The sequence below is a fragment of the Athene noctua genome, chromosome 1 (assembly GCF_965140245.1).
Source record: "Athene noctua chromosome 1, bAthNoc1.hap1.1, whole genome shotgun sequence".
NCBI lineage: Eukaryota > Metazoa > Chordata > Aves > Strigiformes > Strigidae > Athene > Athene noctua.
This window is the reverse complement of record NC_134037.1, coordinates 148,100,894-148,126,398: the sequence shown is the minus strand read 5'-3', so window position 1 is coordinate 148,126,398 and position 25,505 is coordinate 148,100,894. Positions and strand designations below refer to the sequence as shown.

Here is a 25,505-nt window from a genome sequence, read left to right as displayed (position 1 = left end):
GTTTGCTGCTGTTCCGCAGTTTGCCTGAGTGCTGGCCCCCAGCTTGACTTTATTTTGTTTGTTTTGTAATTCTTCAACGAAAAAACATGCATCCATACCAAAGAGCACACAGCTTTGTGGCAGAGAAGCAGACTGGCTCAGCAATGGGCACTGTGCTTCCCTTCTACTACATGGGACTCGATCATTTGCCACCAGACCTACTTATTCTTCAGGATGACACAAGAAAAGCATTGGCATCAACGGCAGAAACAGCTGCCCCTGCCTCTCTGGGCAGCAGACTGACAGAAATGCAGAGCAACCAAGTCTAAGGGGCTGGAACTAAAGAAAAAAATAAAGCAATCCTCCAGGGAAAACGAATTAAAGGAAAAAAAAAAAAAAAAAAAAGAAGAGTGGGAGGAAGGAGTAAGCATAGCAAAAACCTCCCCGGGGAAGCAGCAGGAAAAATGGCAATGTGGAACGTGAAATTTTTGCTGGTAATCAAATAATGGTCTGCTCCATTGTGGGATTTCTCAGCGCTGCAGCTGGCTGGAGCCACGGGGACTGTATTCCACTTTCAGAGTTCACTGAGCAATTGCTAAGGCAGGGGACGGGTGCCATATGTTACCAGCTGCGCTCACAGTTATTGCTTTCTCCATTTAACACTGAGAGACTGTTTGGAGTCAGAGAAGCCTGCACACTTTGTGCCTCTCCCCTGCCACCCGGTATTCTGGCAAGGCTGGCAGAAATGCCAACAGGCTCTGTCAGTGAGCCCGGGAGCTGGTCCCCATGCCAGGATCGTGCTGACTGCTCAGCCCCGCCGGTACCCATCACCAGCGGGGTGGCACAGGTGGAAGAGATGGGTGCCCCATAACCACCCTCCATTGAGGGTGGTCAATACAGCCGGAGGAAGCCCCTGGAAAGCTGCCCGAGCGTGCAGGAGGTAGGAGGCAGGTACTGCCCATCCCACATTACAGCCTGCTGGCTCCACCACCTGCTTGCTTGACCCAGCCTGGCTCCTTCTGGCTCTCCTTTTGGGCTCCATATTTCTTCTCATCTGCCAGATCTTCTCTCAGTTGTGCATGTAGTGAAAATGTAATCGTTTGGGGAAGAAAGGGTTGGGGGCTGCCTGGAGCACATTGGGAGAAAATGTTAAATTCAGGGTGGGAGGTGGCACCAGACTGTTTCTAACACCAGACGGCCTTTCGTTTCCCATCATTAGCAAGCAAAGCCTGACCTGAAAGAGCTCCCTCAGATGCTGAGTTCACTTCCTTGGAAAAGATGGAAAGCCCAAGATTTGAATCTAGGGTCCCAAGTAACCCTCTTGTGGTAGAGCTGGTCTTCAAATGCACCAGGATTTCTAGCTAAAGCTTTTCCTATCCTGTTAAAAAACCCTTGTACCCTTTACCTTCTATCAGCATGTCACACCCAGACGTAGCAATACACACAAACAGCCTATATCACTGATCACTCTTCTCAGAGGGACAGACTGAGAGGCATCCTATAAATAATTTAAGACATTTAGGATTACCAGATAGCTAATTTTACCAGGAACTAGCAAAGCATTTGAGAAGAGTCGGCAGGACAAGTGAAAGGGGCATGTGGGCTGAGCAGAGTGTTGCTTTTGCAGCACCTTCTTTCAGAGCAGCAGAGGACCCCAAGCCTTGTAGCCTCCAGCTTCACCAACACTGAAGAAGCAAAGGGCTGGGCAGAAGAGCAAGTGCAGCAGTCCCATCAACCTGAGAGATGCCTGAGTGGAGCCAAGCATGGCAGGAGCCAGAGAGAGAGCAGACTAGAGGGCAATTCCGAGCCTTTAGGAAAGAGGCTTTTGCAGGAAAGACTGCTTTAGTTTTCAAAGATCATTTTAACTGACTGGTCTGATTTTATTATCCAAGCTCAGTGCTGCACAGAAACCTACCCAAGCGAAACACTGCAGCTCTTTACAGTCTGAAGGCAAGGGGCTTCTGCACCTCCCTTTCTGACAAGTAAGAGACATAGAAAGTCAGGAAGCGAGGGGGATCATTTTAAAGACCAGCCTAGATTTGCAAGCAGAGGGCTGTGCAATTGCCTGAGGCTGTATTCATTTACATTTTTAGAAATGCATTTTAGAATACATTTTTTCCTTACAATGCACAGGTACAAGTGTACAGACATGCATAAAAAAAGGACACATATTCTTATTGTAAATCTTCTCCACACTCTAGCTAAATTTAAATAAGTACCTCTACCTCAAAAGGGACAATGTAGGAAAAACATATGGAATACAGCGATGTGCCCCAAATGTGTCTAATGCCAGATTTTTGAGAAATGGGTAGGTGGATGGGGGAATAAAAGAAAGAATCAGTTCCACAACTGAGAGCGCTCCCCACAAAGCATGTCACGCCACCAAGTTGCCTGTGGTTTTGAGACACAGGGCAGGGAGGCGAGGGAGGAGAAAAAAAAAAAAAAAAGACAGCAAAGAAGGAAGAGAGTGGATACAATGGATTAGCCATTTTTTCAGGCATGGTTTGCCTAAATTTGTTCCGTTTCTCCTACACAGATAGCAGTGGAGAAGTGATGTCATGTAATACAACAATAAGAAAGTAAAGATTAGGCAAGCAATTTCAACAGGAAAGAATAGGAAAGGGTGTACTGCAACAAAACAGGAGTAATTGGAAGCGTTTAGCAGGAAAATATAGTAACAGGGGATGAGATAAAGATACACAAAATAATGAGTCAACCTTGTCTAGCAACGAGAGGACACATGCAGAGATTTCTGTTACAAGCTTTCAGTTATAACCTGAATGGTATCTACAAAAAAGTGGAAAGCACAAGGAAGAGCTAGCCCATGCAATTAATTGCCAGACTGTATATGACTAAAGCTAAGAATTTATTTTTTTTTTAAAAAAGGACAAAAAAAAAAAAAAAGGACCAGAAATTTCAACAGGTCTTAGTGCCTTTATCTTACCAGCAGGAGTTTTAAATTCAGAAGGGGCATGGAGCCTCTGGACTGGCTTCATGCTTGCCCATGGCACCACAGGCTGCAAGGAAGCAGCCCCTCCTGCCAGCTCCGGAGCCACGGGCAGCAGGGCTGCCTGTGCCCGGCTCCCATGTGCCTGCCCGCAGCACTGCCGACCACCAGCCCCCTCAGCCTGACAGCGCCTACGAGCCTCACAGCTTCTGCAAGGGCAAAACTGGGTGAGCTTAAGCAGCTATACTTCCAAGACATCAGAAATGACTAAGCAGGACTGGAGATGAATCCTATTCAGCATCATTACCACGCAGAGCTGAAATATAAGCCTTTGTTTCTAACTCCAGCTATCTAAGGAGCTCAAAGCACTTCACAATTATTTAGCTTAGACTTTGTGAAAAGCGTGTATGCTATTATCCCTAATTCTACCAGCTGGAAAATGGTGAGGGAGATGGTGAGAGCCATATCCAGGGACATGCAGCGAGTCTGCAGCATGATAGGACCCGATGCCTGTAGGCCCCTACAGCTACACAGCATCAGAAACTGGGTACTCTGGTTTGCTGGTGCAATTCCCCAGGCTGTGCACATAGGAAATGCCAGAGGTAAGTATGTTTACCCCCCCTCATTCCTCATCCATTAACAGCAAACACTCCCTTTCCATCTGTAGTAAGAACAGAAAGAAAAAGCAAAGCAGCATAGGTAGAATTTTTTTTTTCAAGGCTACTACAGAGAGATTTAGGCACGTAAAGGAGGACAGTAAGAACAAAATACGCTGTGTCTAGCTGCAAAGGACCACCTAGGAGAAGGTATTTGATTTTTTTTTTAAATTTCTTTTATTTTAATGTCAGCTAAAGGGTAATTTGAAAGTGAAGGACATTTTACTCCTCTGGGGAGCTAATTACTGCAACAAGCAGAGCCCAAACAGGCAAAGATGAATGCAAACTCACAAAGCAGGAATTTCAACACCACCAATCCTAGAACTCACTTTGGTTAACTGACAGCTTGGCCAAATAAAGCATCCACATTTTTCATGGAGGCAGCAAAGCTGCTGAGATGGCCTCAGAGAGACTAAGACATCTGAATTTAGGATCTCCAAATTCTACCTTCGTACACCAGAGCAAAGCAATGGAGACAAACTCCTGCAAGCACTCTAAAGAAATAAGAAACATATGAAATACAAATATATGTCAGAAAAAAGAATCTGGGAATGTACAATAGGTCCCTGCTGTTCTCACCTGGTTGAGATCACCAACGTTATGCCATTATTTAGCACTGACATAACTGTTATGTACCATTTCACCTTTCCTTAAACACCCTCCCTCCAAACTGCTGCCTAACAGAGGTTCCTACTGCACAGCAGCCAAGTGGTTCATCATGGGATCATAGGACAATTCAGGGTGGAAGTGACCTCGGGGGGCCTGTAGTGCAACTACAGGCTCAAGTAGGGTCAGCTATAAAGTCAGACCAGGCTGCTCAGAGCTGGATCCTGCTGGGTCTTGAAACCCTTCAGAGATTAAGCCTGTGCAACCTCTTGGGGCAGCCTGAACTGCTCTTGTTTTAATTTTGGCCTGTTGTTGCTCATCTCCAAAAGCCTGGCCTCCCCAGGACACAAGCTGCTTGCTGATGTACAGTGACAAACACTTTCACCTGTCTCGGGCGAAGAAGGAGGCAACATAGAAAGAAGAGTCCCCAAAGACTTCTATCAAAACTGGTAGATCCTTGTCTGCAAGATTGTCATCTCTCTCTCCAACACCTCCCTCAAGCAAGGCCACCTTCAGACCAGTTGACGGCTGGAATAAATAGCAGCCACTGCGATCCATGAGCCCCATGTGAACAGAAGTGATTGCTCTTGCCCCAAGTCCCCCCAGTAGGTTCCCAGGAGCAGACGGTGCTCTCCCAAACATGGCAGTCCTGTGACATGACTTTCTCCCTCTGCTCTGTGTGCAGACAGATCACGTATGGCGGCACTTGATGAAGAAGAGGAGAAGCTGCTAGCAACAAGCAGCAGCAGCTGGTACAGGCTAATAAAAAGTTTTTTTCTTTTTTGACTGCTACATGCCCTTTAGCTCTCCACAGAGAGATTCTGGAGATTTTTGGTTGCAAGTTCAACAAAAGAGGCCTACTTTCTCCTCTTCAGCGCTTGTCTGAGACACATGCAGCTCCTTCCCTTCCAGTGCTAAGTCTCTGCCCTGTGTAAATCTTTCTTCCACCTCCCATGCCACCAAACCCTCTCATACACACCCTACAGCTATCCTTCCCATCCCAAGCATTGTCTTGCAGCTGGCCATATAGTTACATGTCACAGTTCAAGGGCAAGAGGACCACTACAAGACATGCTCCTAAAGGCATGGTCAAAGTACCCTTGGACTGAGTTCTGGTCTGCAGAGAGCTGCAAGCAACTCTGGCAGCTCAGTATTTGAAGACAAGATCCCACCAAGCACAGTCACAGCCAGCACTGACCTCAGGCAGAGAGGCAGCTGGCTCTTCAGCCCACCAGTGCTCTTGCCCACCACCACTCCCAAGCCTGGCACAATGCTGAAACTTCACCACAATGGGACTGCCAGCCAAAAAAACACACCCAGCCCCTGGGAGCCATCACAGCCAGGCAGGACCCAGGGGAATAGGGCAGAGATGAAGGCACCAGCCTACCCAGGCAGGGTGAGACCAGTGAGAAATAGCAGAGAGCAGAAGTGTGGCTGGGCTGAGAAGGTGGTCAGGACACTGAATAGCACCCAGCAAGCACAAATCCTCTCTGCCCCCCTTTCACCTGAGCCTGGCAGGAAGGAGACACTAGTGACCATCCCAGCAGGCACTACCAGCTTCATAGCAGCTCCCACCGGCCACAAAGACAGATGTGTCTGAGTGCTACTTGTTTCTCAAGTCTGCACCAAAATTGCTCATTCCCACTCTGGTATCCGTGGAGGCTGTGGTCTCTTCCCCTGTTCAAACCCCTTTCCTTTTTTTGCTTTAACTCATTTAGGATTAATGCTGTACAGCTGCCACCCCCCAAATAGGGAGTATAAGAGCTGCGACCTCCCCAAATGCTTTGAAACCCTTCCTCCTGCTCTGTCACTACCTGTTTAAGAAAAACCTCAAAGCTCTATTTCTTCCCTCAAATCACTTACTCTGAAAGAGCTCAACGTTTTTGGGAGCACAGATTAAAAAAAAAAACACTTGAGATAAAAGTCTGAAGCTTCTGAGGAGGTTAGACCAGGGCCTCTTTGCTGTTATCTATGTAAGGGTATAGGCACACAAACAACTCATTGCAGAGATATAGTGGAGTACAAATTTGCAGTGACTCACACACTGTGAAGTAACTGCCATGTACTCACGTCTACCCCACAGCAAAACAGAAGTTTATTTACCCATCAACACAAGATGAGAAGCACAAACCAGTTTCTCAGATTGCACAGCACCCCCGGAGCTTTACTATCTAAATTACTGCACAGAAACCTCCTCTTCTGCCCGCATTTCAAAAGTTATTAAGACAGGGATAATTCCAATGACAATCTGGAAAATAATGCTGTCCTGCCAGTGGTGATGCTATGTTACTGGGATGCTGCTTTCCTTCACCTGCAAATTCATTGCTGTCCTTAATTTCTTCAAAAAGTGAAGGACCAGCCCACGTGCATACTTTTCACAGCCAGCAACAAGCAGGCCAGGATACAATTGCCAGTCAGGTGTGGATGATCCCCAGATCCCCCATTTAATCGATAGAGTTATGTAACTCCTCTCTTCAGTGGGCCCAAGTGTCTTCCCAATTCAACTACAAATCCAAAATTTCCATCAGTTGCCTTAGGAACCCCAGGGGGGATGCTTCCAAAAGCATCCAAGTCTTCAGCCACTACTGGAAGAATTCATTTCACTCAACATCAGCTGCCTAACCAAGTCTAGCTCTCTCTTTAGTCAACTTAGAGAAGGATGTACTTAATTTAAACAAAGATGGGTTGCGCTCCAGATCTGTCCCTCTCTGTCCTCCTATGGCAGATACTGCCTCAACATATACCTTAGGCAATGTGCCTGCTGTTAGATGAGTGGGAGGCCACTCATCCCATCTCCTAAAAATCTTTTCACCCCATGCTGCGTAAGAGGGCATGAACTAGCCTCAGCAATTTTGTGTCAGTCAGTCTTGGGGAACTGAACTCTGAAGGCAAATAATGGAGTTGCAGACTTTGTACATGGGCTAATCCTTTCTCATAAATCAATCACAAGGCCATGGTTCCACAACATCCTGAAGAGCTGCACCCATTTTTTTTTGCCACCTCCCCCAGCCTCTGCAAATCAGTTTGAGATGTCCTAAATTCTTCCTCCTAACACATCTCACAGCCCAGGTGTAACTCCTTCCCAGTGATGTAGCTCAGGAGGAGATGAGAAGATGGGTAGCAAGATACAGAAAGACTTATTTTTTAAGCAACTGAAGTAAATTGAAGAGCGGTGAAAAAGGTTAAGCCTTGATACACATTTCCCCACAGCAGAAGGCCCTCGAACCACATCACCGACCCCATTCCTAGCTTCAGGGAGATTACCACTTGCACTGCATGCCCAAGAGTCCCACAGAGTGCTTGGGGAGTATTTCTTACTCCAGACTATTGGAGACTTCAGGTCCTCAGAGTGGTACCAGATCCTGGCCAAGATCTCAATGAATTAAAAGGAACCTTGAGTGGAGACACCAAAAATGTGAGAGGGACAACCAATCATGCTTGCTGTTCATGAGGTGGACAGAAGGGCACTTCAAGTCCAACTGGCACATCTTTGAATCTCACAAGACTATTTTTTAGCATCTGCAGAGCCCTGGATACATATGCCTCAATGCTGTTCAGATGGCAGGAGCAAAGACACATTCCAGCTGCTCTGCTGCAAGCTGCAATGTCCCGGTGCAGAGAACAGCCCCATATGCTGCTGCACCAGTGTGCCATCCAGCTTCCCCAACACAGGGCTGTATCACCTGGGTGAAAAGGGGAGACTTTCTCCAGCTCTTCCCTCAAACCACAGGACACAACAACTCAAAGCTCCCAGAGTAGCAAGTCTAAAATCAACACTGCTCCAAACCCATCCATTCCATACAAAAACGTAGTGCATAGAGATGCTAACAAACCTGTCTCCCTCCAGGCTTTGCTGCGGCCAAAAAAGAGCCACTCAATCTAATGAGTCAATTAAAAATTCATAACTGGATGAAAGAAAGAAAAAAAAAAGTTTGGTTCTGTTTCTGAGGAAATGAGAACAATAACTCTCATTTAGCTCTTGTGTACCTCTTCTCGCATGTTGTCTGCAACAACAAAGCCGGACTGAAAATCCACAACCTGTAGCTGCGAGCTAAAATGACGGGGAAAAAAAAGGCATGTGGTTTGCTCAGCCCTGCAGAGAGGAGCCCATTTCCCTGGCAGGACTTCAGGGTCCGATGGGTCTGAAGTCAGCACCAGTTCACATAAACAGGAGTCAGAGGGGAGGCCCTCTGTAAGGGCTTGTTGTCTACAGATCATCACAAGGAGCACTCTGGAAAATTCAGTTTCTGTCAGAGTTTAGTTAAAACACAGAGGACACCTGCAGATACACAGTTTCAAAATGCAAGTGACCCTAAGTCACTTCTGAAGTGATTTTTCAGAAATTAAGATATACCAAATTAGGGCCCCAAACTCTGAACACAAGCATCCATGAAGGGGCACAGTGTGATTTAACTCATCCACTAGAAGGTACTTCAGGTCAATTTTCTATGGCATCCCAACACACAAGCCCAGCGTCTTCAAAGATTATTCATAGGTGTCTATAGACTCCCAAACCTTACGCGGCTTGTCCCTGTGGCCAGGGTAGGACAGAGCAAAAGCATATCAACCCCGCAAACCCTGGGCTAACCTCTGAAGCAGCTGCTGAGCTACAGTTAAAACCTGGCAGGCACTGGTTCCCCAGCCCCAGGGAGAGCAGCGGTGGAGCTCCCCACTGCCCTGCCATCAGACAGGCCAGCTATGCTCACCCCGTGCCAGCAGCTAACGCAGGGGCTCACACTTGCTCTAAGGGCTCTCCTGTAAGGACCCCAGCTCATGGGGTTTTGGCTGGTTTCCACAGGGTGCAGCTCCCTGGCAGAGCAACCCAGCTGCAAACTCTGACTGCCACAACCGCACCCTGCCCCCAGGCACTTTCTTTCACTGGGTGTTGGTTTTCAATGGGCTTTACTCCCGGAGGTGACTTTACAGTGGCAACGCTGACTCAGCCTTGTTCAAACTAAAGGGGGAACCACAATCCTGAAGCAAATCACGGAACTACAAAAAAAGGCAGAAAATAGCATTCAGACATCTACCTCCTGGCGGCTCACAGACATCAGATGGGAAAGCAGGCACCTAAATAAGAGTCTGCACCCAGGCCACGGGGCTTCACCTGGGAGAGTGGCTGGGTTGGCACTCCTGATGGGAAGGAGCCAAGGTGCACACAAGCTGGAGGCAAGAAGCACAACCCAAAGGAGGGCTTTTGTGATTTGAGTTCACACCTTGGCTCCTTTCACAATGGGTTTCCCCATGTCAACACAGCCTGAGCCGGCAACACCCTGACTGGCTAGCAAGTCTTGGATAACGCCAAAGTGGTTTCCAAACCAGAGACTTGCTGGCTCATGAATGTCTCCTAAGAAAAGTGAGCCTGCTGTCTGCGGGCTTAAATTTGCTAGAGTGGTGTCTCTGCTGAGGAGGAGTTCTTTTAGGAGTCCTTCAGTCAAAGAGTTTGATGGAAGCTATTTGACTGCTCTTTAGCCAAGTTAGAGACTTCAAACCCAATCCCATTTTGAGATACAGAAAGCAAGCTGAATCTCGAAAAGGTCAAACAAGCTAGCCAGAGGTGTGCCGTGGAAATACTCCAAATTCTAAAGAACCTGTTTTTGAACCAACTCCCCCACATTCATCTACAGACAGCTTGATGTGATCAGTGTGCTGGTTTCAGGACCCATTCAGCACTGCCCACTGTTACAGCCTGAAGATGACTGTCCCTCCTGTTCCCTTTACATGCTGCTTGTTACTGCTCTGCTCTTCCCCACTCAGCTAGTTCACCACCTTTGGCACACAGCTCTCTCCTCTGTAGCTTGTGCCATCTGGAGCAGCCTCCCTCCCCCTCTCTCTCTCTCTGTGTAAATCAGTTCCATGTCCCTCTTGCTTTCAGGCACAGCTTCAAATGTTTCTCTCTCTGGCTATGCTGCCTGGTGTCTCTTCTTTATAAGGGCCTTATTACTAGAGAAAGCTTGGTAACTCCTACGTCTCTATACGGTAATTTCCTGCAATTCACACCACAATGTGCTCTCTGCTCCTATTCTCCCTCAGTGGTGTTTTTCCTGACAGCTTATATAGACTACTTTGCCCATGAGCAGTTCAAGGGTTTGTGCCACGCTCCATTTGGGAGACTCCTCGTCACCACAGCCACACCGTTAGCAGGACAGCTTACCCACGAGGTTCATCTTGGCGCTGTAACTCCCAAAGTACCTCTCGTCAGTGTTGGGTGTGTGGCACTCGTACTCCCCGGCATCCCGGTCCTGCAGCTCGGTGATGTGCAGCAGAACAGCGTCCCCCTGCACCCGCTCCACGTAGATCCCCCGGCTGCGTACGCGCTGGGTGTAGATGGCGTAGGGGAAGGAGGGGTCGACGGTGCTGACGATCTGCACCTCCCGCTCGGGGGCCGAGGGCAGGTAGATGGACCACTGGAAGTTCTGCTCCGCTGGGCCCTGGTAGCCGCTCACCTTGCACCACAGCGTGATGTGGGACCCCTCCGTGCGGTAGAGGGGTCCTTCCTGCACCGCCACTTGCCGCTGGGCCAAGGCCATGCCTGCAGGAGGAGAGGAGCCCAGCGTTACTTCCCGACAGCCAGCCCCGGCGCCTCCCCCGAGATGTACCCATCCTACCCACTCCATGGCTGTGCTCGGCAAGGCAAGACCTCACGCCCCATTTTAAAGCTGGCACATCGGGCTCTGGCACAGCACTCCCCCAGTCACTCTGCAGCTTTCTTCTGACTCAAGGGAAGTGTTTTTTGAAATGCCCCATGAAAAAAGCAGTGTTGAGGTAACATAAAACCCTTCTTTGGTAGTTGTAAGAATCCAGGCACAAAAAGGTACTACACCGCATGGCAACAAACCAGCAACTCAAGGTGACAGGGCTTTGTCTTCAGTACTACTGTTATTTTCCAACCCCACCACCCTGCAATCCAGGCAAGGGTTGCTGCTGGAGGGCACTAGGAGGTGGCACGCAGCCACTCTGCAGCACCCCAGTGCACACAGGCAGCCGGGGAGCTGCTGTGGGGCTCCCCACTCCAGCAACAACTCCCTCTTCTCCTGGCACAGCCCAACCAGGACTGTCTTCCACCAGGAGAGAGGCCCACATGCAAGCCAGGAGGCCACACTCCCTTCTCCTTCAGTTTCCAGGCCACCCTACTGCAATGCCACAAGCACTTGTCCTCCATCAGCAAACATGCTGGAGACTCCAGCTGGTACAAAATACCATTCTTTTTTCCCTAAAGCCAGCACACCTCCACTCTCTCTGTTACGCTTGTAAAGGCATATAGGGAAATACCATGTTTCCAGCACTGCCTTCCCAAGTCTATATGGAAGGAGTATATTTAGTACATAACAAAAACAATTACAGTTAATGGAGGGAGTGGGCATATTACACTAAGACTTACCGCCCCTGGCTGCTGGAAATTGAGACCCAGTACCATGCATTGTACACACACAAACTTGTGCAGGACGGAACAAAGACAATCCTGCAGCACAGCGACTGCGATCTGCTGTATTTTTACACAGATTATGGATGGCTGGCCCTTGGGCTCATGGCACATTACCAGCACAGCCCTCCAGGGGCCAGATAAATTACAGCAATCTATCTTGTTTGTTGCTACATCAAAGGCTTGAGGTCTGGAGACCACTGTGGGTGTTCATCGGTTATTGAGTTACCAGCAGCATGTGCACATGGCAAGGCCAATCACCCTGGCTTCTGTGACTGCTTGCCTGCCATCATAAAACAGCAATAAGCCGATTTAAAGCAGGTCCTGCATAATCACGTTTGCAAATTTCATCCTCTGTGTGCCTGTGCACTTTGGGCTTTTTTCGCCCCTCTCTAATTTTTGACAACAATGTTCAAGCCCAGAGAAGAATTTAACCTTTCAAAAACCAGCAGCTTGCAGGTGGAAGAGGTAACCTGGCATCTGGGGATTACTGGCTCAGTCCCGCCCTCTGGACATGGATGTCCAGATATGAAGTTCTTCTCCACAGCCAGCCTGGACTGGAGCCAGGAGAGACGGTTCTTACCAGCTTAAAACAAATTGTGAAAAATGGGTTCAGCACATCCATCAGGCCATGCAGCTGAACAGATGGAGTGCAATTCAAACTATTAACTTGGGCTCAGCTCGCTGCTGCTCCAAATTATGTTTCTTTTTACTCTTTATGAAATAATGTGATTTAAGGGGAGGACAGGGAAAGCTAGCACGTTCAAAATGAAGAGGGAGAGGAACAACAGAGGCAAACACTCCCCCACTGTTTACTGTACCAATCTCTTCATCCTGGGGAAAGATACTGCTAGAGACAACTAACACATCTAAGGTGCAGACAGCCTCTTCTCTCACCCCATAAAGGCCAAAGGACAAAGCAAATACTACAGCCTTTGAAGTGAACTGTTTTTAAAGCAGCAGGAAGGGTAAGATCTTTATTGCACACCTAAAGACAGCTCATAATACAATTTTTGTATGCACATGTAGCCTTGCTACAGCATACAGATACCCTGCACACAATGACACAAAATTGCACCACAATGCAAATGTGTAGCAATAGGAATTAAAAGTTGCACACACAACACCCATTCAGGTATTTCTCAGCTGAGTGCACAACCTTGTTTTGCAGGCTTTGAATGCAGTGCTGTTTTTTTACACAGGAATTCTTTGAGGAGTTTTCCAACTACCCAGTTGAAAAACATCATTTTATCAGAGACACGCATTGGCCCTTCCAAAGCTCGCTGGCAAGATCACAACCTTGGAGACCCACAGTGCAGATCTCTGCACCCTGATACATGCAGCCTTTTGGTAGATGTCAAATCCGACCACCCTCATGGCCAGCATTAACGTGGACTTCCTTCTTCCCTTGACAATGGTTTTTGGGACCTTGCCTGTAACTCTACAACCTGGAGTCTGGCTCCAGGTTTGGAAGAGACCCACTTTCCACATTCCTCCTCTCCTATTTCCTCTCGCACGGGATTGCTGCACCTTCCTGATCCAGCCAAAGGTGAGAGAGGCAAGAGCCAAAGAGCTCCTTGTTTCCCATTCTGGCTCCAGGAGCCCAAGCAGCTGAGGGACAAAAGCCAGTGCAGAAAAAGCCCTGCCCAACCCCAGCATGGAAGGAACAAAACAGCTGGGGTTTTGCTACCACTTGCAGTGAGTAGCTGTTCAGCTTCCAAGAAGTGAGACACAAAAGCTCAGAAGTTGGTTGAACAGGATGGATCTCCAGAGGGGCAGGGAGCGGCACATCCACAGTGCTCTTCCCCCTGCCTGGCCGCAAGGTCCTGCTCCAACACAGATGGGCACAAATGCTTTTCAACACTTAAAAAACCCCAAAGAGCAGAAGCAGATACTTCTCCAATAAATCATTTTAATTGAGAAGGGGAAGGAGAAAAACAAGTAGCCCAAGATAGACATCCACCACTACAATTTTTCCCCTCAAATGGTTAACTTTTTGCATGGTGAAGGGCATTTGGCAGTTTTCAAGCTCTGGGAATTTCTGTATCCACAAACATGCAGTATCAAGAAAAGAACTGCATTTCTTAGTGAGCAAGCGTTCTGATTAACAAAAATAATGCGCCTGAGATCCCATTTTAAACTCTTATCTTTCCCTCTTGAAGTGAGAGAAGAGCTCACAGGAGGAGGAGCTGTGTGCTCCACACCTCCCCTAGGACGCCCAGGAGACAGTTATGGTGGCATTTGGCTGGTACTTCACTGGCACAGCTGGCTTTTAATTGCAAATCCAATATAATTTACTGACAATGCAAGGGCTGATATGGAGTAGGTAGAGAGCCAAGAGCTACTTTAAAATTAATAAGAAATGATAGGTTTCTGCATCTGTTTTTTTTCCAAAAGGCAGTAAATCCCCAGTGATAAGGAGGAAGCGTTCCCTGATCCTTATCCCCTACAGATGAGGGCCACTGTCGCCAGCCTTTTGAGCTAAGAGCAAGCCAAACAACATCCAGGCAGCTCCCAACACTTCCCCTGGCTTACCCATCTCCCAGGCCCTGTCTGGGAGACAGAAGGTGCACGGGAGAAAGAAGAAGTGGCAGCAGGGGATGGTGCAGCCAGGCAATTAGACTCAAGGTCATGCAGCAGGGGATCATGCAGGACTCAGGGACCAAGAGACACCTGATCTCAGTTTCCTTTACACCAGACTGCCCAGAAGGCTCCAGGGCCATGATAAATGTCATGGAAAGCAGCTCTAAAAGGCAGGTGAAAGGGCAAGGGAGAAATGCAGCATCAAGAGTCACCCAGCCGCTTGCGTGTCTGTCATATCAATGCCAGAACTTCAATGCCTCTCTGTTCAATCGATGGGCAAGAAAGGAGCGTCAAGTATCCCTGCCAGCCAGGCATCTCACTCAGAAGCGCTGTAGCTCAGTTACCGAGTATGCTTTGTCTTTGCAAAACTTGCCCTCTCCCAGCAACTTCAGCTGACTATGGCAAGATCTGACCTTTCCATGGGGAGACATGCAGAGCTCGGAGCTCAGGTTTTCCAGACATGACTGGTCATTTCAGGTCCCCGATTTGAAATACTTTGAAGGTGCCCCATTTCAGAAAGTGCCAAACATTTACTGTTTAGGAAGGAGGTGGACCTTTCAGAAGAACAGCTGTGCAAAATTCTATCTGAGAACATTGATTCAAGGCCTATCGCCAGGGATAGGTGAGCATAACAACAGAAAGGATGGCTGTGCACACAGAAACTCTGCCACAGAATTGACACACCAAAAGAATTAATAAAAATTAGGAGTCAGAATGACCAGGAACCTCTTGCACACACACTCTCACCACCTCTGAGTGCTATGCCTGCACCATTCCCAAAGGCACCTCAGCAAGTTGCATCAAGGTATCTTAGATATCAATAATCACTCAGTAGACCTTTAATCTAAAAGAGAAACTTGAGCTCTTGGCAGGAGTATTATCCTGGGTCTGTAATCATTAGAGAGCAATTAAAAAAAGAAGTCTTTATATTTTCTGTATCTTCCAGAAGCATAGGGCTGACTGTGCTGAAAACCAAATGGATTACATAGCTTGAGGGGATGTTTCTACCCCTGCAGCTTTACAGCAGTTTTCCTTCACTTAGAAGCTCTAAAGTACTATTTGTCAATAACTGGTAATGCTAATCCTAAATTTCCTTTAAAAATTACTTTGTGCCTTTCACTACAACTATTAGACAGAAAGCATTTCCAAAGGGATCCCTCTCCCTCCTCTACTTGTCACTCGCACAAATACACAGCACACATTTGTTGTTTTTTTCATGGTCGCTATTGTTTGTTTAATTTATAAGTGCTCCTGAAAAAGCATCAGAGCAACGACAATGATAAAAACTAGGGAATGGCTTCCACACAAGAAATAACGGAGCAGGTGAGGACTTTGGCCTGGAAAAAAAGATGACTTTGAGGGGATCTGTTAAAGGTCTATACAAATATGCACGCCATGGAGAGCATGGTCAAGAATTGACTGGTTACCATATCTTCTAGTTTAAAGGCCAAGTGCTATCAACTGAACCTCATCAGATCCAGTTTTCAAACAAGTGAGGCAGTTCTTGCAGCTGCACGTAGAAGACATGGGGATGTCATTGCTGAGGGATGCTGTGGATATGGAAAGTTTACGTGCGTTTAAAGGTGGGCAGGACTAGTACTTGAAAGAGGACTACGGCAGATGACATCAGGTTCAGGAGTCTCCCAAAACAAGCCACGATTGCACAGCTGTCTACCTACAGCTTTCTGAGATGTGATACTAAGCTAGGTAGAGGACCCTTAGTCTAAACTGGTACAGCTGTCTTCATGCCCCTTCACAACCTGTGTCATCACTGGTTATACTCTTCAGCCCATATGGGTCACATCTGTTCTGCACACTATGCATTGACTACAGAAGTGAAAAAAGGCACCATTTTCAGCTTTTTCTCTAGAAGCATGGCTATCTCTGCTCTGAACATGGCCAACTGAACTGGTTCCCCCAAAACACCCTCAGAACTGAAGGGGAAGCCTGCACCTGTGTGCAGGGAAGGGCAGGGAAGTTCATAAATCCTATTTGGCTATGACAAATTAGCATCTGCAGCACACCACAGGACCTGGCAGAAAGTCCCTAGTAATGAAGACAATTCAGACACAAGTGCTAAAGAGCAGTTATGCTAAAGTGCCTACTTCCGAGCTTGAGAGACGCTCTGGGCACACACAACCCAAGAGCAGGTGCAGGTGCCAAGTGCATCACAGGCTGTGGCACCTGTTGTCCTCTCGCAGGTCTGGGGCTCGCCCAGGCAAAAGCGGTGCAGGAGCCCAGGCTCGCCACCCGGCTGGCCCTTGCTCTCCGACTCACGGCACGGCACGGTTTGAGGCAAGGCGAGTGCCAGCAGACTTCCTCTGGCTGCATTCAGCACTTTCAGCCTGGCCCAACACCACAGGAGGCAGCAGACATACCTCCACCCCACTCCAACCATGCGGGGAGGAAAGGATGCCGCGCCCACAACAAGGAAACAGCGTTTTCATCCAGTCCAAGGGCACTGTTGCTGTATTAGCCAGATGCTTCCCCTTGCCTCCCGTACACTCGCATCCCACCACAAGCAAGGACGGAGCCCTGTGGGGCAATGCCACAGCCTGAAGTTTATGGGCAGCAGGCCACGGGGAACAGCACAGCAGGCAGAAGCAGCCTTCGAGCTGCAGCAGTTCGTGCATTAGCCACTTTCACAAAGTAAGAGGGCACATGTGGTTAATTGTAGTGCAGCAAGCAGGGCTCCCCTGCAACTCACTATGCCTCAGTGTTTCCACTTCTCTGCCCCAAATCAGGAGCATCATGCCCTGCACAGGCCTTTGCTTCCAGTGAATTACTCAGGGATAGTTAACATCCTCCCAAGTTTACGTTCTATTTTAATTCAGATTAACTTTTCAGCCTCCCCCAGGAATGATGCTACCCAGGGAATGGCCCTTCCTCTCTCCCTTCTGTCCCCCAGCAAGGACACAGATGGCTTTTGCCAAGACCAGCCCCTTACTTAGCCTTGCTGTGGAGTCCAGAGAAAAAGGATGGACTGATATCCACAAAACAGTGTTTCATTTCAAGAAGACTCTTCCAAGCTCATTGTTGTCCAGCCACTGAGAACACTTCCCCAAGTGGCCATCTTATTTTTCATCGGTTGAAGACTAACATAATCTCTACGGGAGGAGACTCTGCCCCAACACGCAACACTAAAACAAGAGAAAATCTTTTAGCAACATGCACCTGCTATTCTGTGAAGTCTCCCGTTAACACGCACAAATAAAAATTAGGATCAAGCTTAATTTTTGCCTAAGTGAGTCACAGCAGGGACAATCTCTGTACACTGCAACCTGCTGCCAGATGGAAAAAAACAATGCTATCAGAAGAAAACATGTGGTTAACACACACACAGACACACACCCCCATTACTGTAAAGCCCCATTCTGGGAAAATACAGTATTTTGATTGGTGTATTTTTTGTTAAGCCAAGAGAATTCACTGTACTGCAAGGCTGGCTGGAGCCACCTGCAGAACAACTCTGTCCCGATCCTCCACCCTTTTGCTTTGATGTTTGAATTGTGCTATCAAGAGTGCCTGATCCACTATCCTCCTCCCTCCACTCCTGCCACCATCCCACCACTCCCAACACATGGACCATCCTTCCTGAACCGACTCAAAAAGCTATTCATTCTGCAGTCAAATTCCTCCCACTGCTGAGCCAACTAAGGATGGCTAAGTAGAGAGGTCAGCCAGGAACAATTTATACAATAATTGGTATGGAAATATCACAATCAGTGGGGAAATATCAAAGCACAGGCAAACGAGACAGGAGCCGCCAATGAAGCTCTTTGTTCTTCCAACACAACTGCTTTCACTCATCTCTGCTAGCCGTTCCGTCTCACAGCCGCTCACTTCAACAGCAGATGTTTACTGTCTTTTAAGAAAAATGTTTTCAATAAATATGAAAGAGGTGACTTTTCTTTTAATCACCATAGACTGTTCTGGCCTGAGACTAGCTTCCCAAGTTCTGACTGCAAAAGAGGTCTTGTACCTCTGCTCTAATTATGCATCCAGTCAGACATCCAACTCCCTCGCCAAGATCAGAGCCATTTTTTATCCTTTGGTTCTTCTCAGATCTGGTCCTCACATTGACAGACGACTTCCTTACTTTTCCCAGTACGGCATTGCTATTCTACAGCTGCACAGTGTTAAATGTGATCTGCCCTTGTGATTTTTTAAGATTTTTTTTAAGCAAACCTCACACTATATGGATGTCACATTCCTCTAACTGCTCCTTCTTTGTGTCTACAATTGGGCATGTTAAAATACGCTGGTTTTAACACCACCTTAGAACAGCATATTCTTGAGCCACAGATCATCTCTACTACTGTAACCTTTAAACTTCTAAAAATGCTGGAAGGAGGAAGGAATAATTCATTATCTACATTGGACACTGAGATGACAAGAAACAACAGGCTTGCGCTTAAACAGCAGAAATTCAGGTTGGACATGGGGGCTAGGTATATTTTTAACTTCCCAGAAGCAAGGAAAGTGAGGCACCTGAGAGACTCCTTTGTGAGACTGAAGTCTCTCACACTACAGCTCCCTCTGACAGACATTTACCTTCTTCAGGAATACCAAAGGTGGAGATGAACCTGCCCAGGGGAACGCATGACACGAGATCTCCCTGCTCTTACAGTTCTATCGTTCTTGATCATCCCATCAGAAAGTAGATTTAAAGTTACTTGGTTGCACTAAAGTCTGAAACTACTCTTTAATCTAGTATAGCTTTACTCTGAAAAGCCATGAAGCCAAGCATCCAGAAGCCAGCCAGCCATGCCCATGGTCAGAGGAAAGAGCAATACCCTATGTTAACAAAAGGAAGGAGGATGGCAGGGCAGCTGTTCTGCACACAGGTCCCTGAGCTTGGCAGCTTGTGGTGCTCAGCCTCCTTACTTCACACGGGATTTGAAGAAGCTGGTGAATCAAAGCGTACCTGATGTACAAGATGAATAACAATACGTGCTGATGTATGAGGAAGACTAAGCCAACTGTCCTGCTGGTTCAGATTCATAATGGTAAATGACTGTTGGGGGCTCAACTTGTGTTAACACACCTACTGCTTATTACAGTTTGACTATTCTCCCGCAAAGATGCTGAGAAAAAGGTCCCTTTTAATCTGCAATTCTTGTATTTCCCAAAGGAGATATCAGTTTCAACTAACCCCACAGAACAACAGAGAGGTCCTATAGGTTCTTTTCTGTACATAAGGTAGAGCTCATCCTGTGAATCTATTTAATCAACTATCTCTGTTCCTCCAAGGTCAGAACAGAACCTTGCCAGCCCTTTTCCAACTCTCAGATCAGCATGTTTTTCATATACCATACCATCACTATCCTTATCATTATGAGAAAAATACACAAGCAGAAGCTCCCTGGCAGATTACACTTATATTGGGAATATGCAGGCAGGAAGCGTTGGTTTGCCCACGCACTACTTCTAACTTGCACTGCTCCTTGTGTCTTATCCTCAGGAGTTTCTTCTTTCCTACCACCCACTGAATACATGCCCTAGTGACTTACATCACTTCTGCTGGTTCCAGGTCTGGTTAAGCATTACAATACACAGCAGCATCTACTTACAGTGGCCTGCTGGAATGCCCAGGGCACTTTCATATTTTCCAATGAAAAGCAGCTATGGCTTCATTACTGCCTTCCCAGCCTAAGCTTTGAAGCTGTAACCACAGGTATCCACCCTAAGATTTAGTGTAGACCTGCACAAAAAGTGAGGTCTCCCAAGATTCCTATGTTTGGGTTTTGTTCTGTTCTTTTAGCTCTTAAAATACATGGAAGGATGCACCATTTACCATTGCATCTCTAGTACTGCTCCCAGACCTCTAAAAGATTCAGCACTGTCGTGCTCGTACCAAAGCTATGAAGCATCAACACACTTTTCAGAATGCTGAACTCTTAGCTGGTATGTGTTCCCAACCTATCAAGAGGTGGGGGGAAATGAAACTGTTTGAGTGACAAAGCTAGGCAGGAAATTTCTGACATAGTTCATTATGCCCTGCAGCCTCTGTATTTCTTTTTATTATCGTTCTTTAGTCTTCAGGTCCTATGTGTTCAACAGCCAGGGTCACCCAGAATTGTCAATCGTTACTCCCTGTGCGATCACTCACTCTCAGACAATAAGAAACTTCATTTTGTTTCACAGTCAATAATGTTTTAATGTCACTTTTTTTCGTTTTCCTGCATGCTCTGCAATCCCTCCTAGTATTAAACAACTGAATGCCCATATTATTGCTGTAATTCACCTCATAACATCCTGGATACTTAAAATACTCTCCCAGGAGAGAAGAGTGTAGAGTCCCAAATCTCACCTTCACATTATCCTTGCCAAAAGGAAACTGCATTTAGTACCCATCCTTTAATTAAAGAAATTCCCTCTCTTTCATTAAGAGGTCTCTGAAAATACTCCTGATCCATGGAGAACTTCGTTCCTTACCTTCCCTTAAATCTGCTTTTCCTAAAGAAAAACAAAGCTTCTTACTCTCTTCGTTTGAAACATGTGGAGGGAGGGAGCACACAGAAGTGCCTCCCTTTACCTCCAAAGAGAAACCCCAGGGTTTTGGCCCATCTTCCCATACTCCTGGAAGTTGCATAATTGGCTTCCTTCCCCTCCCCTTGCTCAGTGTCTCCAGGTTCTCCCTTACCTTGATAAGGATCACAGTTCAGCACCCTGACTTTCTCTAGGATCTTTACTTGCATGCTTGTCCTTCTAGGCAGGGCCAGAGCATCTCCTTTTCAACCTCTAAAGCAGCACCCTAGCCATTTATGAATAGCTTAACTTTAAATCATTTGATTTCTATGTAGCGAGACTTAATAATCTGTTAGATATCAACAGGTTTGAAAAGCTGATGACAAACTGCCCTGCTGCACATCCATCCCACTCCCAAAGCACTCCAGCTGTACCCTTTGGCACAGACTGCACCTCCTTTTGAGCCGACAGTTCTCTAGAAATGGCACTGCAAAAAGTTATAAAGTGCAATATCCAGAAATGAATGCAGCCACGAGAATCTCTCTCACTTCCTTCTGGCACAATAAAGAAACATTTGTGCCCTCAGCCATGGCCGTTAGCAAGAAAGAAAATCCAATTTGCAAGGCAAAGCTGCCATCTTGTACCTCCTCTTCAGCAAAAGAGCTTCCAGGTAAACAGCAAATTAAGTTATCCCCAAAGTCAAGTGTATTGGCTAAAAGAATGCATTTCTTTAAAACAGTTTTCCCACCCCACCATAAAGGATCACATGAATACAAAGCATGGCCGTGCGACAGCAGTTTCCATCACACCCCCAAATTCTTCTGGTTTCTTCTCTGTTCACTATACACTAGCAAGACGCTCCCTCTCGAAACCTCTGTGATTCAGTTAGACACCATCCCTTAAAAGAGACACACAGATCCAGGGAGATTCTTCAGCTACCTGCTGCCTCTTATTGCTAATTAAGATGTCAGAACTCTTCGTCTCCTTACTCTGTAATTTATTAGTTTGACATGCAATGGCAACTGCTGATAGTTTCTACCAAATTACCAAGGCTCCCATTTCAAATGGGAGGACAGGTGTTTTCTAGTATTTGGAAAGGGGGGGGGGGGGGGAGGAAGAGAGATGCAGAAGCACTTTGTTTCTACTGCTTCCAGTCTGGGAGAAAGAAAGGTATAATCATTGCCTCTACACACATTCATAATGCAATACTATTACCAATGAGTAAGAAGGACAACCAGACGTGACTGTCCTCCCTGGGGAAGAACAACCCCATGCATCAGGGGTTTCTGACCAGCTGGAAAGTGCAAGGAAACTTTTTTTTTAAATAAGCACAGCTTGCCCAATGAGGTTGTGGACTCTCCATCCCCTGAGATATTCAAAAGCCATCTGGACATGATCCCAAGCAACCTAACCTAGGTGGCCCTGTTTGAGCAGGGGACTTGGACCAGGTGACCTCCAGAAGTCCTTGCCAACCTCACCATTCTGTGAAGGACGCTAAAAGGATTGCATTTGTTGCTGCTGTAGGCTGTTATTTACCTCAGCTCAGCACCAAGCCCCTACTTAGAGCAGCCTCACTGTGCTAGCTCCCCTACAGAAAAAACAGCAGCAGAAACACCCTCATACCAGGAAATTAATTTAGAAACGTAGTTTCACAATGCAGTTTAAGCTGCCACAGGGAAAAAAGTAGTCTTGATTTCTCACTCGCTTTAATCCTAGCAACACAGACACTCCTCTCCCTGTGCTTGACCCCCATAGTGAGCTGAAAGAAGAATGACCCAAGGGAAGAGCTATTTGTTTCCACTAAGACAGCAAGACCACTTTTTTCTTTGGTGTTTGGGGATGGGAGTAAACAACCCTTTTCATTAGCAGCTGAGATATTCCACCAGCTCAGCCATACTGTGAAGCAGCATCTTCAGGCAGGCAGCAGATGGGTCAAGAGAGGCCAGGGAGCAGGAGAGAGCGAGGCGGCATGGAAGGAAGTGCCGTGGTCTTCCTTTGCTGGGAGACCCTGATGGTGGGTCTCTAACAGTCCTTTGTGGCAAGGCGTCAGGTGAAGCAGTGCTGCAGGTGCTTGCTGCAGGTTACTCTCAAGCACACAGAAGAAAACAAAAGGGCTCCAAGCCACCATTTTTAGCAAACAACCCTAAGAGCAAGTGACTTAATGAAGCCTAGCTTCCTATGCCTTCAGGAGGGAGGCTGTCTCCGAGACTTATGATTTGGCTGCAAGCTTCAGCTGGAACTTCTACAGCTAGCACAGTCATTTGGAGCACTGCTAGAGCCCTCAAAGAGAACGGTCTCCTTCAGTCTTTTGCCACCTCCCTGACTTGGCTACCTACTCTTCACAAGATTTGCAAGAACTGTTTATCTCCAAGCTCCTGTCAAATTTGCATGAAATTGGCCAAAGGGCTGCTAGGTTATCCAGGAGGGACAGCAGATGAGGCAGCAGTCAGATAAGCCATCTTGCTGAGAACCCAGCCTGAGGAAACCCAACAAGAAGCAGAGGCTGGGAATCAAAAACCACACAGAGGGAAGAAGCACTAGAAAAGACAAGGAAAAAACAAGGCTAAGAAGTGCTTTTAAAGGGAAGACAAGCATCTTGCATTTGCCAGGGCAAAGGAGGAACAACTAATTTGAGAGTTCAGGGGAATCAATAGACAGCAAAAAAAACCCGTGAACAAATTTCAGAGGTGGAGAAGGATAGGAAGTGCTGCAGCTTATACTTCTTAAGCAGAAAGACTCAGGTGTGTGCACATGCATGTAAGTAAGCACCAGAAACAGAGGTCAAGATTTTAATTTGAACAGAAATATGAACTTGTAACATCAGCAGAGAGAGGCCAGTCCAATTTTTATTATACCAAGATGCAGGGACTGTAGGAAGAGGCGGACAGCATCACAGAATAGCCCCTTACAGCCACCAAAAACCAAACCCTGAAGCTGGGCAGGGTATACTCATGAGGACATAAGAAAAGCTCTGTCAGAGAAGCAGGAGAAAGATGACAGACAACAGGACTCAGAGGAAACCATTCCAGAAAGAGACCAAAGCTGGTTATTGCAAGGGCAATTGCTAAGTCAGGGAAGGTAACGCTCGATCACGACTGAGATATAGAGCAGTGGGGGCTATTAAGAAAACCCTTGCAAAGTAAATCACAGAGACAGACTAAACTGGCAGAGAGCTGGGAGGCAAGAGCTCCAGACAGAGCATCCCATGGGGCTTGCAGAGGACAGGGCAGCTGCTAAAGGAGGAGGGGACAAAGCAGCTTTGCATTGAGTGAGAGAGGCTATGAGTAGCAAAGCAAATGGCAGATAGAAAGGAAAATGAGCTGAGACCCTTAAGGCAAGCAAAAGGGTTAGAAAATATACCTTTGTGAAAAGCACAGAGGAGAGGAGCACAGGGAAAATCCTCAGGTAAAGGTGGGTTGTCATTTGCATGTCGGTCCTCTTTGTAAAGTTGCTAAGGTTCGAGAAGAAAATCTGAAGGTGGAAAAGGGGCTATCCAGGCTGGGAGGGAAGTATCATTAGCAGCACTCAGTAAGGCAGGAGAAGTAAAAGCATTTATAAGGAACAAGGCAGAGGGAAGCAGCCGAGCGCTCTCTGAGCTGGGGAGGTCAGGGACTCACGCCGGCTGCACGCCACTGCACGACAGCAGGAGCAGAGGCAGCAGATGGTGGGGCCAGGAGATGGGAGAGAGAACAGAAAAAAGTGTCCTTGAGGGTGAGGGCAGATGCCACTGTATCAGCAGTGTTTAGCTATGGGACACAAATACTGACAAAAGAGGGGTGGGAGGAAATCCAAGTCCAGGGTGCAAGAAGAAAAGTGGTACCAGGGGTGGCAGGGAAGGTGGAAAGCAGAAAGATGCCTGAAGGGGAGCGTGGTGTTGGCTGAAAACCAAGATGAGCAAAAGCCTGGCCGGTAAGCCAGATACTTTGTTATGGCATGGGTGATCTAGGCACAAGGAGGAAGGACCCTGGACTAACCAACAGCACTTGCTGAACAAGAGAGGCCCCAGACTTCAGCACTAAGATAAGAACTACACACAAGAGATGCAACGGAGAAAGGACATGACCTGATGACCCAAAGTCTCACTTGAAGTATGGAGTCTGGAAAAAGCTGTAAGTTGGATTTTTTCAGAGTTACAGCATCAGCTCAGCAATACCACACCTCGGGCACAAGTCCAAACGCCCTCCCGCCTCCCAGAGCAACGTGCCTCAGCACCCATGTGATGTGATAGGGCAGTGCAGCCTGAGAGACGCTCCAAAGGCAATACACGCCGACTTCAGCAAGAGCAGACTTACCCCATCGTAGGCTACAGGTTTATCTGAAGGTCTGGAAGAAAGAACAGTCCCAGTTTTTAGACACAGACTACATGTCTAACAGTGACTAAACAGCATTTGTCACTAAAAAGAATCGTTCCTAATCAACTGAGAAAAAGAGGGTAGGGGGATGAGGTAAACCCTTCCTCTGCTGATGCACCACACTGAACGTCCTCCTGCCTATGCTCCCCGATGAGCAGACATATGCAGAAGTTTTGATCTTCGGCTACTTACTTAGCAGAGCCTAGTCCTCTCTGATCAGAGAGTTAAGGAAAAGCTTACATTGCTACCAGGGAGGGAAGCTTTTTATTTATCTGATTTCAACATGCCCAAGTTATCAGACTCTAGAGGAATTCAATTAATGAGAATAAAACTCTTGTTTGATGCAAGTCTGAAAGGGTGGGGTTTTTTTTTTTCTGTAAATAGCTGCACCCCAGAGATTTTACACTGATTATAAGCCTTAACAGCAACTGATTGATGCAAGTCGAACAGATACAACTGCACCAAAACACCACACACACTCCGGACCT

At 47.1% G+C, this 25,505-nt stretch overlaps 1 protein-coding gene across 2 annotated transcripts in view; it reads right to left on the bottom strand.

Annotated features, from left to right (window-relative positions):
* IGSF3 (immunoglobulin superfamily member 3) overlaps positions 1–25,505 on the bottom strand; it is a 98,007-nt gene that overhangs the window by 59,919 nt on the left and 12,583 nt on the right. For both annotated transcript variants that reach the window (XM_074900619.1, XM_074900629.1), the window contains exon 2: positions 10,343–10,720. In XM_074900619.1, the coding sequence (XP_074756720.1) occupies positions 10,343–10,720 (378 nt within the window). The remainder of the gene's footprint in view (positions 1–10,342; positions 10,721–25,505) is intronic.